The following is a 17,242-nucleotide window of genomic DNA, read 5'->3' as shown; positions in this document are numbered from 1 at the left end:
GGAGCCCAGCATATGCTACATGGAAATTTTGTTTCCAAAATACTAGTTGTCAAAGCTGGCAAGAACTCCAAACATCAACGTTTGATAGGAAAGACACTTTCCTCTTTGGACAGATTTCACTTCAATTTAGCAATTGTTTGGATAACAACTCAAAAAACTATCATTAGCACCTTAAAGTAGAGCATAAGTACTGATTAATGCATAATAAAATGTAGCTTTTGTTCTAAAGAGAGTCAAGTTCAAATCAATATACATTGTCTAACGCACATTGTCTGAATTGTTTTGAAAGTTGACTGGTGCACAAACATATTTGTTAATAATAACTCCTATAATTTCATGACAGTGTGTAAGAATCACATTTTAAAATCTAAAGAGAGAGAGAGCCCTAACGTAATCATATCATTGGAAGAAACAATCTTAGTGAATGTGACAGTAGAGACGTAGTAAAGTTAACAGACTCTGACAGGTGGCTATCACATTTTATTTCAGAGCCCGCAGTCATTGTCGAGAAGGCAGGATCAATGACAGTGACTGTAGGAGAAACATGCACTCTGGAGTGTAAGGTGGCTGGCACTCCCGAGCTCTCAGTCGAATGGTACAAGGATGGAAAGCTGTTGACCAGCAGCCAAAAACACAAATTTAGCTTCTACAACAAAATCTCTTCCTTAAAGATTCTCTCCGTTGAAGGGGAAGATGCAGGCACATACACTTTCCAGGTTCAAAATAATGTTGGAAAAAGCAGCTGCACAGCTGTGGTTGATGTCTCAGGTTAGTTCCAATACATTCCTCCCATTGCTTATGCAAATTCCTTTCACACGTTTCCTTCTCTTGAGTCTCTTACTTTCTTTCTAATCGTGTTGAGTCTCTTGCCTTTCCTCACACAGACCGAATGGTTCCTCCCTCTTTCACACGAAGACTGAAAGATACTGGTGGGGTGCTGGGTGCTTCCTGCATCTTGGAGTGTAAAGTAGCTGGATCGTCACCCATCTCTGTTGCCTGGTTTCATGAGAAAACTAAGATTGTCAGTGGAGCAAAGTACCAAACCGCATTTTCGGATAATGTCTGCACGTTGCAGCTGAATTCCCTGGACTCATCGGATACGGGGAGTTACACATGCGTGGCTGCTAATGTCGCTGGGTCTGATGAATGTCGTGCAGTGTTGGCTGTACAAGGTCGGTGTTAGACACTCAACCCTTTCTTACAAAGCCCTCTTTGGATGCACATCCAGGTTGACACACACTCAGATGTGCTCTTCTTTTTTGATTCAAAATTGCAACTAAATTCGAAGCTTACAGGATCTTTTCGTTGTCCTCCATGTCTGTGTAGAACCACCCTCTTTTGTGAAGGAACCTGAACCTTTGGAAGTACTACCAGGCAAAAATGTCACCTTCACTAGTGTTATTAGAGGAACCTCTCCATTCAAGGTCGGCTGGTTCAGAGGTGCCAGAGAACTGGTGAAAGGGGACATGTGCAACATCTATTTTGAAGACACTGTGGCCGAACTGGAATTATTTAATGTCAACATAACTCAGAGTGGGGAATATACCTGTGTGGTTTCTAACAATGCTGGCCAAACATTCTGCACAACTCGTCTCTTTGTAAAAGGTTTGCTCAAGTGCACTTGATCGTCCTATTTTCTGTATACTGCCGTCTTTGTGTTTCTATTGTGTTTAACTGCTGTGCTTTGTCACTCACCAGAACCGGCTGCGTTTGTGAAGAAGTTAAGTGATCACTCTGTAGAACCGGGGAAGTCCATAATTCTGGAGAGTACCTACACTGGAACACTTCCAATTTCGGTTACCTGGAAAAAGGATGGTTTTCACATAACTCCGTCTGAAAAATGCAACATAGTCACAACAGAGAAAACTTGCATCCTGGAAATTCTGAATAGCACAAAAAGAGATGCAGGCCAGTATTCCTGCGAGATTGAAAATGAGGCAGGAAGGGATGTTTGCGAAGCTCTGGTATCTACATTAGGTGTGTTGTCTTGTTCTCTCTTAAGTGATTGGCATTCATCTAACACGAAGCATAGTTTGTTCGACTTTCTTTAATTCCGGTTGCTGATCATGACCCTTTCTTCTTTAGAACCACCTTATTTTGTTACGGAACTGGAACCTCTGGAGGCCTCAGTTGGAGATTCGGTTTCTTTACAATGCCAGGTTGCTGGGACACCAGAAATTACAGTGTCTTGGTACAAAGGAGACACCAAGATAAGGCCAACTCCTGAATACAGGACCTATTTTACAAACAATGTGGCCACACTTGTTTTTAATAAAGTAAATATCAATGACAGTGGAGAGTACACATGTAAAGCAGAAAATAGTATAGGAACTGCTTCTTCTAGGACTATCTTCAGAATTCAAGGTAGTGACATTATTTTAGAAATTAAAATATTTCTTTTTTCCTTATCTTAACTTTTTATCTTTGTGGGGAAATTTTCATTTCATCTACTAATGCCTCAAGTATTACTTGTCTTTCCACAGAACGCCAACTCCCACCTTCCTTTGCAAGACAATTAAAGGACATCGAACAAACTGTTGGGTTACCAGTAACACTCACTTGTCGATTAAATGGCTCCGCACCCATCCAAGTGAGCTGGTACAGAGATGGCGTACTTTTACGAGATGATGAAAATCTACAGACATCATTTGTAGATAATGTGGCAACTTTAAAAATTTTGCAAACTGACTTGAGTCACTCTGGCCAGTACTCTTGCTCAGCTTCTAATCCACTTGGAACAGCATCTTCTAGTGCTAGATTGACAGCAAGAGGTTTGTTCCCATCTTGATCTTTCTCTTTGCAAACCATGACTTTTTATTCATTGTCAAAGTAGAAATGGCTAATGAAAAAAGCAAAAAAAACAAACAAACACACATTGCCTTTTCCTCTCATCTTCCAGAACCTAAGAAATCTCCCTTCTTTGACATCAAGCCTGTATCTATAGATGTTATAGCTGGGGAAAGTGCTGACTTTGAGTGTCATGTTACTGGTGCTCAACCAATGCGAATCACTTGGTCAAAAGATAACAAAGAGATCCGTCCTGGAGGAAACTATACAATCACATGTCTGGGAAACACTCCCCATTTGAGAATTCTTAAAGTGGGCAAAGGAGACTCCGGTCAATATACTTGCCAAGCAACCAACGATGTCGGCAAAGACATGTGCTCAGCTCAACTCAGTGTAAAAGGTATCATCACGTGATGTTTACCAATACTTGTTCTTCCCCACATTTGTGTAATTGTCTTCTAAAAGTTTCTTTAGTTTTTAAAAGCTTGGGATAAACTAACTGGATCATGTTAGAATTTGTATATTAGTGTTGGAGGCAACATTAATCAAAGTTCTGTTTTCTCTTTACATTGTCCTTTGTTAGTGTATGTCTAAGTATAATCTTATCAAAGAGTGTTGTTTAATTGAAATCTGTTAAATGTTTCAACTATTCTCTTTTTTCATTCTTTCCTGTTATATGGCATTGTGATTTATCATTACTAAATTTTCATCAAATACCTCTGTAGTACATTAACTTATATGTCTTAGCTTGTGTATCCAAACTACAAAACTAGACCTATCAACTAAATTCTCTATTTGAAAGGTTAAAACTTTATTTAATAGAAAGGATAATTTATTTTACCACAAAATTCTCAGAAAGTCTCTTCTTAATAATAAACCAGTCTAAATGTGTATTTATGAGGTCTTCAACTACAAACATAAGCTATTTTTTCCTTTGATTTACTAGAACCTCCAAAGTTTGTTAAGAAATTAGAAGCTTCAACTGTTGCAAAGCAGGGAGGATCCATCCAACTGGAATGTAAAATAAGTGGTTCCCCAGAAATCAAAGTTTCATGGTTCCGAAATGACAGTGAACTGCATGAAAGTTGGAAGTACAACATGTCATTTGTTAATTCTGTGGCATTGCTGACCATCAACGAAGCCAGCACTGAGGACAGTGGGGACTATATCTGTGAAGCTCACAATGGTGTTGGTGACGCCAGCTGCAGCACAGCGCTGACAGTTAAAGGTTAGACACACCACACCTCTTTCTTTCTTCCTTCTCCTCTGATTTAGATTCTTTCTCAGCAATGTTATGAGCTCCAAAATAAAAAGGCTAGTTAAGGGGACTTGCTTGCAATTCTTAAACTATTTTTTATGAATTGTCGTTTCTTCTGTTAGCATACTGTCATTCGGTCACACCGGTCACTCTTGACTATTCTAGATTCTAAAATATTTTTTCCTTTTTAGTAAGCAGATGTTCTCATCATTTATCTTCTTTTTTCTGGTAGCACCTCCTGTTTTCACCCAGAAGCCTTCTCCAGTAGGAGCCCTTCAAGGTTCTGATGTTGTCTTCCAATGTGAAATTGCGGGAACTCCCCCATTTGAAGTGGTGTGGGTTAAAGATCGAAAGCAAGTTCGAAGCAGCAAGAAATTTAAAATCACTTCGAAAAATTTTGATACGAGTCTTCACGTCCTTAATCTTGAAGCCTCCGATGTAGGAGAATATTACTGCAAAGCTAGTAACGAGGTGGGAAGTGACACGTGTGTTTGCACTGTCAAGTTCAAAGGTTTGTATACATGGGCACAAAAATATATGCCTCTTTTTTTCATCTTTTCTTGCATTATTAGTAATTTATGTGGCTGTGATTCTCATTTTTTTCTCTAACCACAAATTTCTTTCATTAGAACCTCCACGATTTGTGAAAAAGCTAACTGATGCCTCAACCCTTGTTGGGGATGCTGTTGAGTTACGGGCTGTAGTGGAAGGCTTCCAGCCAATTTCTGTTGTCTGGCTGAAAGATAAAGGTGAAGTCATCAGAGAGAGTGAAAACACTAGGATTTCATTCATTGATAACATTGCAACCCTCCAACTTGGGAGCCCAGATGCGTCTAATTCTGGAAAATATGTGTGCCAAATCAAAAATGAGGCTGGAATGAGAGAATGTTCTGCAGTCTTGACTGTACTAGGTTAGTAACAAAGGATAGCCTGAGAAAAAAATCAAGTTGACCAACCCATGATCATTGTCTACAAATATTACTCTTACCCAATCATATATTGATTACACTCTAACTTAGTTTGGAAGGTGACTTTATTTCAATGCAATACTTCTTCTTTTAGAACCAGCCAGAATCATAGAGAAGCCAGAACCAATGACAGTCACTACTGGAAATCCTTTTGCATTAGAGTGTGTAGTGACTGGAACACCAGAACTTTCAACCAAGTGGTTCAAAGATGGAAGAGAAATATCTGCAGACAGCAAACATCACATTACGTTCGTCAACAAAGTGGCTTCCCTTAAAATCCCCTGTGCAGAAATGAGTGACAAGGGATTATATAGCTTTGAAGTGAAAAACAGTGTTGGTAAAAGTAACTGCACTGTATCTGTCCACGTTTCGGGTGAGTGGTATGAGGTTTTTATGAATATATAATTTTTCCCAGAAAAGAAAATAAAGCTTCTCTTTAAACGGAAAACTACCCTTCTCCACATAGATCGAGTTGTACCTCCTTCCTTCATCCGCAAGCTGAAAGACCTGAACGCCATCCTGGGGGCCTCAGCGGTGTTGGAGTGCCGAGTCGCTGGCTCGGCCCCGATTTCTGTTGGCTGGTTTCAGGATGGAAATGAGATCGTTAGTGGGCCTAAATGCCAGTCCAGCTTTTCGGAAAATGTCTGTACTTTGAATCTGAGCTTATTGGAGCCCTCTGACACGGGCGTATACACATGTGTGGCTGCCAACGTGGCTGGCTCTGATGAATGCTCAGCAGTCCTGACTGTGCAAGGTCAGTGTGCAAGGGTCAGGCTGCTGCTTCTCTGATATCTCTTCCATGTGATTTAGTGCCTGCCTTGCATGGAATTTCTTTATTTTGTCTTCATTTGTAGTCTTAGTTCTTTTTTCTTCAGGTAGCAAAATCACTTCTCACTTGGATTTCTTTTTTCTCTTGATCTCCCCCTCCTCTGGGGTATCTAGAACCACCATCTTTTGAAGAAACCCCTGATTCTGTGGAAGTTTTACCTGGAACGAGCCTCACATTCACCAGTGTCTTTAGAGGCACCCCTCCGTTCAAGGTCAAATGGTTTAAAGGCAGCAGGGAACTGGTGTCAGGGGACTCGTGCACCATCTCTCTGGAAGATTATGTCACAGAACTGGAGTTGTTGGAGGTGGAGCCATTGCAGAGTGGAGACTATTCTTGCCTCGTTACTAATGATGCTGGCAGTGCTTCCTGTACCACACATCTTTTTGTGAAAGGTTTGCCCTTTTCTCCAATTCGTGTATCTTTCAAATTTTTTTTCTAAGTCTTCATTTGAAGATGTCCATTTTACCCTCGTGTTTTGTCCTTATAGAACCAGCCACCTTTGTGAAAAGATTGGCTGATTTCAGTGTGGAGACAGGAAGCCCCATAGTTCTCGAGGCCACATTTACTGGCACGCCTCCCATCTCTGTGAGCTGGATGAAGAATGAGTTGGCTCTTTCACAGTCTCAGAATTGCAGTATTACCATGACAGAAAAATCTACGATACTGGAAATTCTTGAGAGCACAATAGAGGATTATGCACAATACAGTTGCCTGATAGAAAATGAGGCTGGTCAAGATATTTGTGACGCTTTGGTGTCTGTCTTAGGTGTGTTGACAGTTACCTCTTTTAATGGCTCTTTTCTTTCCTTTAAAACACTCTCTTTTAGTTAGCATGACTGATTGATTACCATCCTTTGTCTCTTAGAACCACCTTATTTTATTGAACCTCTGGAACATGTGGAAGCAACCATTGGAGAACCTGTAACTTTACAGTGTAAAGTGGACGGAACTCCAGAAATTAGAATTTCTTGGTATAAAGAACACACAAAGCTACGATCCGCTCCTGCATATAAGATGCAATTCAAAAATAATGTTGCCTCCTTAGTAATCAACAAAGTGGATCACAGTGACGTGGGAGAGTATTCATGCAAGGCAGAAAACAGTGTGGGGGCAGTCGCTTCTTCAGCTGTGCTTGTTATCAAAGGTGATGACAGTTTTGCTTAACAAGTCTTGCTGTGTGTTGACAGATGCCTTTTCTTAAAAACATCACAATTTTAGTGGATTGAAATATGTTGTACGTGTTTTCTCCCTTGTAAATAAGGATCATCTGTAACTTCTTTACAGAGCGCAAACTTCCACCTTCCTTTGCAAGAAAACTGAAGGATGTTTATGAGACTCTTGGCTTCCCAGTTGCGTTTGAATGTCGCATCAATGGCTCAGAACCTCTTCAAGTGTCTTGGTACAAAGATGGGGTACTTTTAAAAGATGATTCTAATTTGCAAACATCTTTTGTTCATAATGTTGCAACTCTTCAGATTTTGCAAACCAACCAGAGCCATGTTGGTCAGTACAATTGCTCAGCTTCTAATCCTCTTGGGACTGCTTCATCCAGTGCCAAGCTCATTCTCTCAGGTGAGTAGCCATCACATTACCCTCTTCATTATAAAGCAACTTCATGGCTCCAGGCCACCAAACGACTGGTCTCTGCTCCATGTCTGGGAACATGAAAACTGAAGTCACCATGTTGGTGTTCATTCTTTTCAGAGCATGAAGTGCCTCCTTTCTTTGATCTAAAGCCTGTATCAGTAGACCTGGCTCTTGGAGAAAGTGGTTCTTTTAAATGTCATGTAACTGGAACTGCACCAATCAAAATCACTTGGGCCAAAGATAACCGAGAGATTCGCCCTGGTGGCAACTACAAGATGACTTTGGTTGAAAATACTGCCACTTTGACAGTTCTCAAAGTAGGCAAAGGCGACGCTGGGCAGTACACCTGCTATGCAAGCAACGTTGCTGGAAAAGACTCTTGTTCTGCTCATCTGGGTGTACAAGGTACTAGTTCAAATAAAGTAGCAAGGTCTCTTACATTTTCAATATCTTAAAATATAGAAGGAAGGATGTGCTTGAAAGTTATGTTTAGGACCATGGTCTAGTAATTAGAAGGGATGACATGGATTCAGGGCCTTTCAAATGGGTCAAGTTTTTAAAACTTTTATTTAAAAATATAAAACTGGTAAACCATGGACTGGAAGTCCATCTTCAAAGGCTAAAAATAGAGACTAGAGAGAAAATGAATGAAAACTTTGCATAGAATGGCAAGAAAATTCAACTTTGAAAGAAATTTCTTAGGACAAGAAGAGGAAGTCATCTCAAATGACTTATTTTCCACAGTGGTTTGTAAATTAATGGATTTTGTCCCTCTAGGGGATAGCAGAGCCCCCAACTATCAAGCCTTTCAAGAACAGTCAGGTTGTGTCGACTTCTTTTCCTCCACTAGCCCCACTTAAATAATAGTATGAATAATAATAGGAAGCCAGGGGACTGGGGAGTACATCGATATCTGACATTATGGAAGCCAACCATCTCTTTCTATAGCATGTTCATGACTGAAATTAAATACTTAACTCAATGAGCTGCTGATCTAACCCATTAGAGCATTTTTAAGGGTTTTTGTGGTGATGGTTTATAAATATCTTGAAATTAAAATAGAATTAGATTTAGCAGCCCAATTACTCTATGACATATATAGCTAATCATTTTCATCTCCTTAAGCTTGAATTTTTTGCTTCAGTTAATGAAGAAAGCATTGCTCTCCCCACCTCAAAAGGAAATTATGAAGGTTTGAAGAAATATCTATTTAAAGCCTATACTAGAAAGTGGCATTTTTAAAAATATATTAAGATATCTGACCCAGTTTTGCTATTGGACTCTTCTTGGTACATAACTGATATCTTTGCACCATAGGAAATAAACAGTCACATACAAGAGAGTAATCAAACTCTCTTATTCCCTGTGAACCTCAGAGTTCTTCCCAACAGATACGCTTTGCCTCTGATCTCGAACTAAAGAAGTGATTCTTTTGCTGGGAGGAGGATTGCACAATAAGCATTAATGTCTCTTCCTCCTTCCTTTTGCAATAATATTTGATGTGGGTGCTTACAAAAACAAATGTGTTTTATTTTAGGAATTTTCTATATAGGTTTCACTTAACTATTCTTCCTTGAACTGCATCCAATAAATTTGTTTTCCAGAGCTAAAGACCTCTCTGTTTAACAGAGATTCCTTTTTTCACTTGACCTTGAATTATACGTGTCTTTTCCATCCCTTACCTTGTGTTTTCCCTCTTGGTTCCGTAGAACCACCCAGATTCATTAAGAAGCTCGAACCTTCAAGAATTGTGAAACAGGATGAATACACAAGATACGAATGTAAAATAGCAGGGTCTCCAGAAATCAAAGTTTTATGGTACAAAGATGAGACTGAAATTCAAGAGAGCAGTAAATTCAGAATGTCATTCCTTGACTCGGTGGCGGTGTTGGAAATGCACAATCTCAGTGTTGAGGACAGTGGAGACTACACATGTGAGGCCCGCAATGCAGCAGGCAGTGCCAGCAGCAGCACTTCCTTAAAAGTTAAAGGTCAGATCTTACTCTTTCTTTATGTTTTTCACATCAGCCTCCTCTCCTGTTTGACTCTCCATTGTTGCCTTAGAATTTTTAAAAGATACAAGAGAAAATTGAAAATTATGTTTTCGCTCTCTATGATGGAATGAAAAACTGATTCTTACTTGTAACTATATACTTTCAGAATGCATCCTAATTTTCCTTTGTGTCTAACTCAATTATCTTCCAATTCTAGAACCACCCATTTTCCGCAAAAAGCCTCATCCTGTTGAGACACTGAAAGGAGCTGATGTTCACCTTGAGTGTGAGCTTCAGGGTACTCCTCCATTTCAAGTTTCTTGGCATAAAGACAAGAGAGAACTTAGGAGTGGCAAGAAGTACAAGATAATGTCTGAGAACTTCCTTACGAGTATTCACATCCTGAATGTCGATGCTGCGGACATTGGGGAATATCAGTGCAAAGCCACGAACGATGTGGGAAGTGACACTTGTGTTGGTTCTATCACTCTGAAAGGTTAGAGTGACTTCATTCCCTTCTGCTTACTATTTTCCTTCTAATTTTAATATTCTGTTGGCCTTTTAGCTATTGCCCAGTCCTTTATCACTAGCTGTCTCTTCTACTTTTTGCTTTTTCCTTTCTACATCCTTTTACATTTAGTGTACGTCCCATTTCTGAATCCTACCAAATCCAAATATCTCTTTAGACAATGTTTCCAATAGCTTTTATTTGGGTTTAGGAAGCTGGAGAGGACAAGATGTTCGACTCTCTCTGCTTAATATAAACTCTAATGTGTCCCTGTTCCCATTCACCAAAAATACCTCTTATTTAAGAAATGAAAACAACACTTTATCACTAGTCTGGTTCCTAGCATTCATGACTTGAGGGAAATAGTATTAACCCCACACATTTTAAATCCCTGACTTCCCTCTTCTTCATCAGCACCACCAAGATTTGTGAAGATGCTCAGTGACATTTCTACCATCGTTGGTGAAGAAGTTCAGCTGCAGACTGCTATTGAAGGCGCTGAGCCAATTTCAGTGATGTGGTTCAAAGACAAGGGGGAAGTTGTTAGAGAAAGTGACAACATATGGATTTCTTATTCAGAAAACATTGCAACCCTCCAGTTTTCAAGAGCAGAAACAGCCAATTCTGGGAAGTACACCTGTCAGATCAAAAACGATGCTGGAATGCAAGAGTGCTTCGCCACGCTATCTGTTCTCGGTTAGTACAAAGAGGATGTTATCATGAATACGAGGCACACACGAGTATCTGTGTTTTCCTTAGTTTTTCAATTTGATTTTAAAATTTGGTTACAATTTATATCTCATTCCAGAACCTGCAGCAATTGTGGAAAAGCCAGAATCCATACAAGTTACCATGGGAGACACCTGTACCTTGGAGTGCACGGTCACTGGCACACCGGAACTCACTACCAAGTGGTTTAAGGATGGGAAAGAACTGACGAGTGACAGCAAATACAAAATAAGCTTCTTCAACAAAGTATCTGGCCTTAAGATTATCAACGTGGCACCCAATGACAGTGGACTATACAGTTTTGAGGTGCACAACCCTGTTGGCAAAGACAGCTGCACAGCCTCAGTTCAAGTTTCAGGTTGGTTGGTTGGTCTTTTGTTTCAATGTTATTACAGTGTAGTTCCTGATTTACATATATGTGTGTGGGAAGCTCCATCTTCTACAATGTGACATGAGTCTGATGTCCTCTGAATCAGCAAAATCAGAGGTAACATAGCTATAGAGTTAGAAGAAAACCAAGTTCAAATTTATATCCCTTTCTCGTGGAGGAATTTCCACAATTCAGGGTGGTAGGAGTAAAACCTAATCCCTGAATAAGGACAAAGTTGTCTTCTACTATCACTTATGCTGGAATAATTCACCATATAGTGATTCCAAGCAAAGAGAGACCAAAATCCCTGACAAGCCAACTAGCACATCTTGCCCATTGATTTTCAAGGATTGGGATTGTGTGAACCCATAGGGAATTCTTTGATACTCTCCCGAAAGAACCAAATGGATCTAGGAATATTCCATCAAAAAGACAATAATTCTCTTTTGAAATCATTTTATAACTGATGTCCCTTGTTTGTTTGATTTTTATCACATTCAGACCGAGTTGTTCCTCCTTCATTCACAAGAAAATTGAAAGAGACAAATGGTTTGTCTGGTTCCTCGATTGTAATGGAGTGCAAAGTCTATGGATCACCTCCAATCTCTGTCTCCTGGTTCCATGAAGGAAATGAGATCAGCAGTGGAAGAAAATACCAGACCACCCTGACAGATAACACTTGTGCTTTAACCGTGAACATGCTGGAAGAATCGGATGCCGGCGACTACACATGTGTAGCTACTAATGTGGCTGGTTCTGATGAATGCAGTGCTCCTTTGACTGTGAGAGGTCAGTTAATAATGCAGTAAAATAGAATTGCATTTCACAATTTATTAAGCATTTTTATCAAAATTCAAAAATATTAAATTTTTTGTCTGGTATGTGCTTTTTTTGTTTAGAACCACCATCTTTTGTTCAGAAACCTGAGGCCATGGATGTTTTAACTGGAACCAATGTAACTTTCACGAGCATCATAAAAGGAACACCTCCTTTCATGGTCAGCTGGTTCAAGGGTAGCAGTGAACTAGTACCAGGGGACAGATGTAATGTGTCTTTGGAGGATACAGTTGCAGAACTGGAGTTGTTTGATGTAGATACATCACAAAGCGGAGAATACACATGCGTAGTTAGTAATGAAGCTGGCAAGGCTTCTTGTACAGCACGTCTCTATGTAAAAGGTTGGTTTGACTGCTATCCCACATTTTTTACAATTAACCTACATGAAGTAATAGATATGTCTATATCTGTGTGTATATGTGTTTGATTTCATATCTTCAATTTTGCTACAGCCCCAGCCAAATTTGTGAAGAGGCTCAATGATTACAGCATAGAGAAAGGAAAACACCTGATCCTAGAGGGCACATACACTGGAACTCCTCCCATTTCAGTTACATGGAAGAAAAATGGCATAAATATAGCTCCTTCTCAGAGGTGTAGTATAACCACAACTGAAAAATCTGCAATCCTGGAAATTCCAAGTAGCACAGTAGAGGACGCAGGACAATACAACTGCTACATTGAAAATGCTTCCGGAAAAGATTCCTGTTCAGCACAAATCCTGATACTAGGTTTGTTATGACTGCGCATTCATATCTTTACATACAAGTAATCATTCTGGCACGTGTCCTTCATGACTGATTATCTCGCTTCCCTGCAGAACCACCGTATTTTGTCAAGCAGTTGGAGCCTGTTAAGGTGACTGTTGGAGATTCTGCCTCTTTACAATGCCAACTTGCTGGGACCCCTGAAATTGGGGTATCCTGGTATAAAGGAGATACGAAATTGAGACCCACTGCCACCTACAAAATGCATTTTAGGAACAATGTTGCTACCCTGGTTTTCAACCAGGTTGATAGTAATGACGGTGGAGAATATATCTGTAGAGCTGAAAACAGTGTGGGAGAAGTTTCTTCATCAACTTTCCTTACTGTTCAAGGTGATTGCAATATTTTAAAAGTTAATGAATTTGTGTGTCTTTTGAACAAGATTTAAAATGTCTGATGAGGGCCTTCTTTTAAGGAAAATCTTCCCAAATGCAAAATTTTCTGCTTAAGTAATTCCTTCTACAATTAGTGGCTTACTTTTTCTCTAGCCTTTACAGAGAGAGATAAGATGACTAAATTTTCAGTTGGAAGGATCATGTAATCATTTGTCTCTATGGTTAAATCTTTAATGAGTGACAGTATTTTTTAAATTCCACCCCATGAGCGTCTCAATCAAATTGCTAGCCAATCTGCTGCATGCCCAAGAATGTACCTTAAGCCAAGATTGGCTTACTTATTTTTGAACCAGCTGTGCCTCAGGGTGGCCTCAGAGAGAAACTTTTGCTCCAAAAGTTTACATTTTTCTTTGTGTCCAAGTTAATTCAAGAGATGTTAATATCTCCTGGTATTTTTATGGAAATACCATTATCTATATAACAATAATGGTAAGAAGAATATTCAGGAAATTAAAAACGTCTAGTAGTATTCATTACTTTAATTCTATTCCTGCAGAGCAAAAACTTCCACCTTCATTTTCTCGACAATTGAGAGATGTTCAAGAAACTATTGGACTGCCAGTTGTTTTTGAGTGTGCCGTAAATGGATCAGAACCTATCTCAGTGTCTTGGTATAAAGATGGCAAGACGTTGAAAGATGGCCCAAATGTACAAACATCATTTTTAGATAATGTAGCCACTCTCAATATTTTTAAAACAGATCGGAGCCTTGCAGGCCAGTATTCTTGCACAGCTACAAATCCAATAGGGTCTGCTTCTTCTAGTGCCAGACTCATTCTCACAGGTTTGTGGATTCTTAAACTTCTTTCTATTTCTGTAATTAAAATTTTTATAATCAAACACGAAATTAGGGAGAAAACATCATGATTTCTGTAAACTGAGATGGTCCAGGTATAGAGCCTGAAACCTTGTCTTTCTGCTCTCCTCTTAGAGGGGAAGAACCCGCCCTTCTTTGACATCCCCGTTGCCCCTGTGGATGCTGTGGTGGGAGAAAGTGCAGACTTTGAGTGCCACGTTACTGGGACACAACCGATAAAGGTCGCCTGGGCCAAAGACAACAGAGAGATACGAAGTGGCGGAAACTACCAGATTAGTTTTCTGGAAAACAGTGCCCACCTGACAATCCTGAAGGTGGACAAGGGAGACTCTGGACAATACACCTGCTACGCTGTGAATGAAGTGGGAAAGGACTCCTGCACAGCTCAACTTAACATAAAAGGTATCGTTTATTTTGCATGTGGTCTTACAAAATGAAATCATTTCATATTCTATCCTAAGGGTGAAGTTCTTATTAGGACAAATGAAATTCAGGACAACATTTTTAAACAAATGACATAAAAATGTTTAAAAGGAAATAAGTTTCTCTAGAGAACAAGTGATCTTTTTAAATCTGTATTTCTGTAAAATTTTATATACCCTACATAACCCTAAAATCATCCCCCTCCTTTTTTTTTTTTGACAACTATCTGGTTTTGCAAAAGGCCATAAGTTATTTTTATCATTTATCCTATAAATCAGAGAACAGTTTAGAATAAGCTTGTGGAGGAGGCTTAGATGTTTATCAACATGCACTGATATGCCATATTTAGTTGGTCAGCGTTGACTTTTAATGAAAAATATGACTTCTTTTTCTTGAAAAGCCTCATACTAATCCTGTGCCTGGATTCCACTTCATATATCCTTGCAATTTCTTACAGAGAGGCTAATCCCACCAAGTTTCACTAAAAAACTCTCAGAGACAGTAGAAGAAACAGAAGGGAATTCTTTTAGACTTGAGGGCCGCGTTGCTGGTTCCCAGCCCATAACCGTCGCTTGGTACAAGAATAATATAGAGATACATCCAACTCCTAACTGTGACATCACGTTCAAGAACAACACACTCCTGCTGCAAGTCAAGAAGGTGGGCATGGGCGATGCTGGTTTGTACACGTGCAAAGTGTGGAATGACGCAGGCTCTGCTCTGTGTACATCTTCAATTGTCATCAAAGGTCAGTTCTCTTCACGGCCCCCAGCCTGTTGTGTTTTTCTTCATTGCCTGTTAGATAGCCATGTGCCTTTCTTCTGACATATGCATTTCTTCTTCAACTCTGTTGACCAAGTAATTATAATGGACATAAATATACATTATTTAATTGGCTTGCCATAATTCCATATCTGTTTAATTAAAATATGTTATTTGTAATTTAATTACATGGCCCAGCCCAAAGTAGGTGTCATAAAATAAAGAGACTAAAATCTTAACTTGTAAATCATATCCTAAAATTCTCTCAGGCAGTTAGAAGTCTAAGTCTACTTTGAAATTCATGCATAAGTGACGTATAAATTTTCATGAGGCACATTTATTTTGAAAAATTCTTAAATTTTCATCATTGAATATTGCATTAGCTTTGCTTATTATAAGTTATATAACATTCTGAAACATTCTCTTTTCTAAGTGTATTTCTAAAGGACTATTGTTATACATATATTGCTCAAAGATTTTAGCCTGTAAGTGAATATTAGTCCCAGACAAAAGAGTAAAATTTGCTCAAAAAGAAAAAAAAGATTAGTGGAAAGATGTTGTATATCATTATAGAAGATGTATTTAAATACACAGTCATAGCTTGAGGCAAAGAAATAGACTGTATTGTTTAAGAATTTCTTCTCTATCTGATCCTCTGATCATAATGACTTCATCCAGATGATTACAAAGCAAATTCATCAAAATCACTTTACAAACTAACCTCCTAGAGTGGCTTGGAACTGATTACCAACTCTGATGATATACTTGGCTATTTTATTGTGCACAGATATTGGTTTAATATCATTAATAGATTAAAATCACTAGTAGGCTAATATCATTGAGTTGTCAACTTAAATTTCAAATTTCATCACTCATTTAATAGGATTTAAGTACATTTAGTCTTAAAATATGTTTAGTCAAATGAAAAATGTGTGCTTGACAGTGGCTCATATTCATGATTTACATTCCTGATGGTTTTGCCATTGAGTAGATAAATACTTTCTACAGAATTCTGAGGCTATTTATCTATAGAGTTAAAAAAAAAAAAGAGTAGATATCAGAAGTTTTAATGTTTAAAATCACGAATATTGCCTTATTTTTGTTATATGTAAGTCTCAGAACCATTGAATAAAATCATTACACAGCACTGCGTTGTACACAGCCTTCATAGGATGTTACTTGTGTCTTCATTGGTTTTTAGTTGACTACTGAGCTTCAACTCCTAATTCCTTTGGGCAAAGATTGGATTTTAAATGCTACTGTAGCTGCATTTAATAGCTAAAGATGAACATCAGAGAAAATCACATATTATGATATGGGCTCATGGATTACTCAAATGTTGGCTTTCTTTCCCAAAAAGTAGCAAGAATTGCAGCTCTCGATGAGCAGAATTCCCCAATAAGCCCCTAGTTTTTAGGATTCAGCACAAACACAGCTGTACACAGGTTTGAGAGAATCTATACGGCACAGAAGTTTATGGGAACTGCCAGGGTAATGTTTGCAGTGCTTAATCAGGACACAGATGCCTGGGTGATTCACGGGCAGCATGGCTTCTGTTCTTTGCTTGTTTTTAAACCTTTGTCTTTTTGTAAAATCCAACAAATGTAACCCTTGCCTTCAGAGAGGAATCAGCCAGGCACATGATTTGATTCTACTACAGCAACCAGTGTTGCCTGTTAGAGGCAAAACTTGTTTCTTTTCTGGAATTTAATATTTTTTTGCCTTCTGTTCCTTTTCATCTTATGTATAAAAATACCTTTTTAATTCCAGAACCTAAGAAGCCACCTGTCTTTGATCAGCACCTTGCTTCAATAACAGCGAGTGAAGGAGAATTCGTGCAGCTCAGCTGCCATGTCCGGGGTTCGGAGCCGATCAGGATCCAGTGGTTGAAGGCTGGCAGGGAGATAAAACCCTCAGACAGATGCAGCTTCAGCTTTGCTAGCGGGACCGCTGTGCTGGAACTCAAGGACGTGACTAAAGCAGATTCGGGAGATTATGTGTGTAAAGCATCAAATGTGGCTGGAAGCGACACTTCCAAATCAAAAGTGACCGTTAAAGGTACAGACGCCTAGAAAGTATTATTCAGATTGACAACAACTGCTCACATTTCTTTGCTTATTACAATTTGATAAGAATGGAATTAGAAAAATAAAGAATGGAATTAGATTTTTAGAAACATCACTTATTGCTCATTTGCAATTTATAGCCTCC

General features: G+C 39.0%; 1 protein-coding gene across 1 annotated transcript in view; it reads left to right on the top strand.

Moving 5' to 3' along the window:
* The window catches only part of TTN (titin), a 271,163-nt gene that overhangs the window by 81,353 nt on the left and 172,568 nt on the right, over nucleotides 1–17,242 (top strand). Inside the window, exons 70-98 of the mRNA XM_058549338.1 lie at nucleotides 490–768; nucleotides 885–1,172; nucleotides 1,327–1,605; nucleotides 1,699–1,977; nucleotides 2,086–2,364; nucleotides 2,484–2,771; nucleotides 2,900–3,187; nucleotides 3,734–4,015; nucleotides 4,278–4,556; nucleotides 4,675–4,956; nucleotides 5,108–5,386; nucleotides 5,480–5,767; nucleotides 5,956–6,234; nucleotides 6,330–6,608; nucleotides 6,708–6,986; nucleotides 7,127–7,414; nucleotides 7,547–7,834; nucleotides 9,139–9,420; nucleotides 9,641–9,919; nucleotides 10,346–10,627; nucleotides 10,740–11,018; nucleotides 11,532–11,819; nucleotides 11,930–12,208; nucleotides 12,320–12,598; nucleotides 12,688–12,966; nucleotides 13,526–13,813; nucleotides 13,961–14,248; nucleotides 14,727–15,017; nucleotides 16,802–17,089. Of these exons, the coding sequence (XP_058405321.1) occupies nucleotides 490–768; nucleotides 885–1,172; nucleotides 1,327–1,605; nucleotides 1,699–1,977; nucleotides 2,086–2,364; nucleotides 2,484–2,771; nucleotides 2,900–3,187; nucleotides 3,734–4,015; nucleotides 4,278–4,556; nucleotides 4,675–4,956; nucleotides 5,108–5,386; nucleotides 5,480–5,767; nucleotides 5,956–6,234; nucleotides 6,330–6,608; nucleotides 6,708–6,986; nucleotides 7,127–7,414; nucleotides 7,547–7,834; nucleotides 9,139–9,420; nucleotides 9,641–9,919; nucleotides 10,346–10,627; nucleotides 10,740–11,018; nucleotides 11,532–11,819; nucleotides 11,930–12,208; nucleotides 12,320–12,598; nucleotides 12,688–12,966; nucleotides 13,526–13,813; nucleotides 13,961–14,248; nucleotides 14,727–15,017; nucleotides 16,802–17,089 (8,205 nt within the window). The remainder of the gene's footprint in view (nucleotides 1–489; nucleotides 769–884; nucleotides 1,173–1,326; nucleotides 1,606–1,698; nucleotides 1,978–2,085; nucleotides 2,365–2,483; nucleotides 2,772–2,899; nucleotides 3,188–3,733; nucleotides 4,016–4,277; nucleotides 4,557–4,674; nucleotides 4,957–5,107; nucleotides 5,387–5,479; nucleotides 5,768–5,955; nucleotides 6,235–6,329; nucleotides 6,609–6,707; nucleotides 6,987–7,126; nucleotides 7,415–7,546; nucleotides 7,835–9,138; nucleotides 9,421–9,640; nucleotides 9,920–10,345; nucleotides 10,628–10,739; nucleotides 11,019–11,531; nucleotides 11,820–11,929; nucleotides 12,209–12,319; nucleotides 12,599–12,687; nucleotides 12,967–13,525; nucleotides 13,814–13,960; nucleotides 14,249–14,726; nucleotides 15,018–16,801; nucleotides 17,090–17,242) is intronic.

Source organism: Diceros bicornis, chromosome 10 (assembly GCF_020826845.1).
Source record: "Diceros bicornis minor isolate mBicDic1 chromosome 10, mDicBic1.mat.cur, whole genome shotgun sequence".
Classification (NCBI taxonomy): domain Eukaryota; kingdom Metazoa; phylum Chordata; class Mammalia; order Perissodactyla; family Rhinocerotidae; genus Diceros; species Diceros bicornis.
Note: the sequence above shows the minus strand (reverse complement) of the source record. Positions and strands in the feature narration are given on the sequence as shown.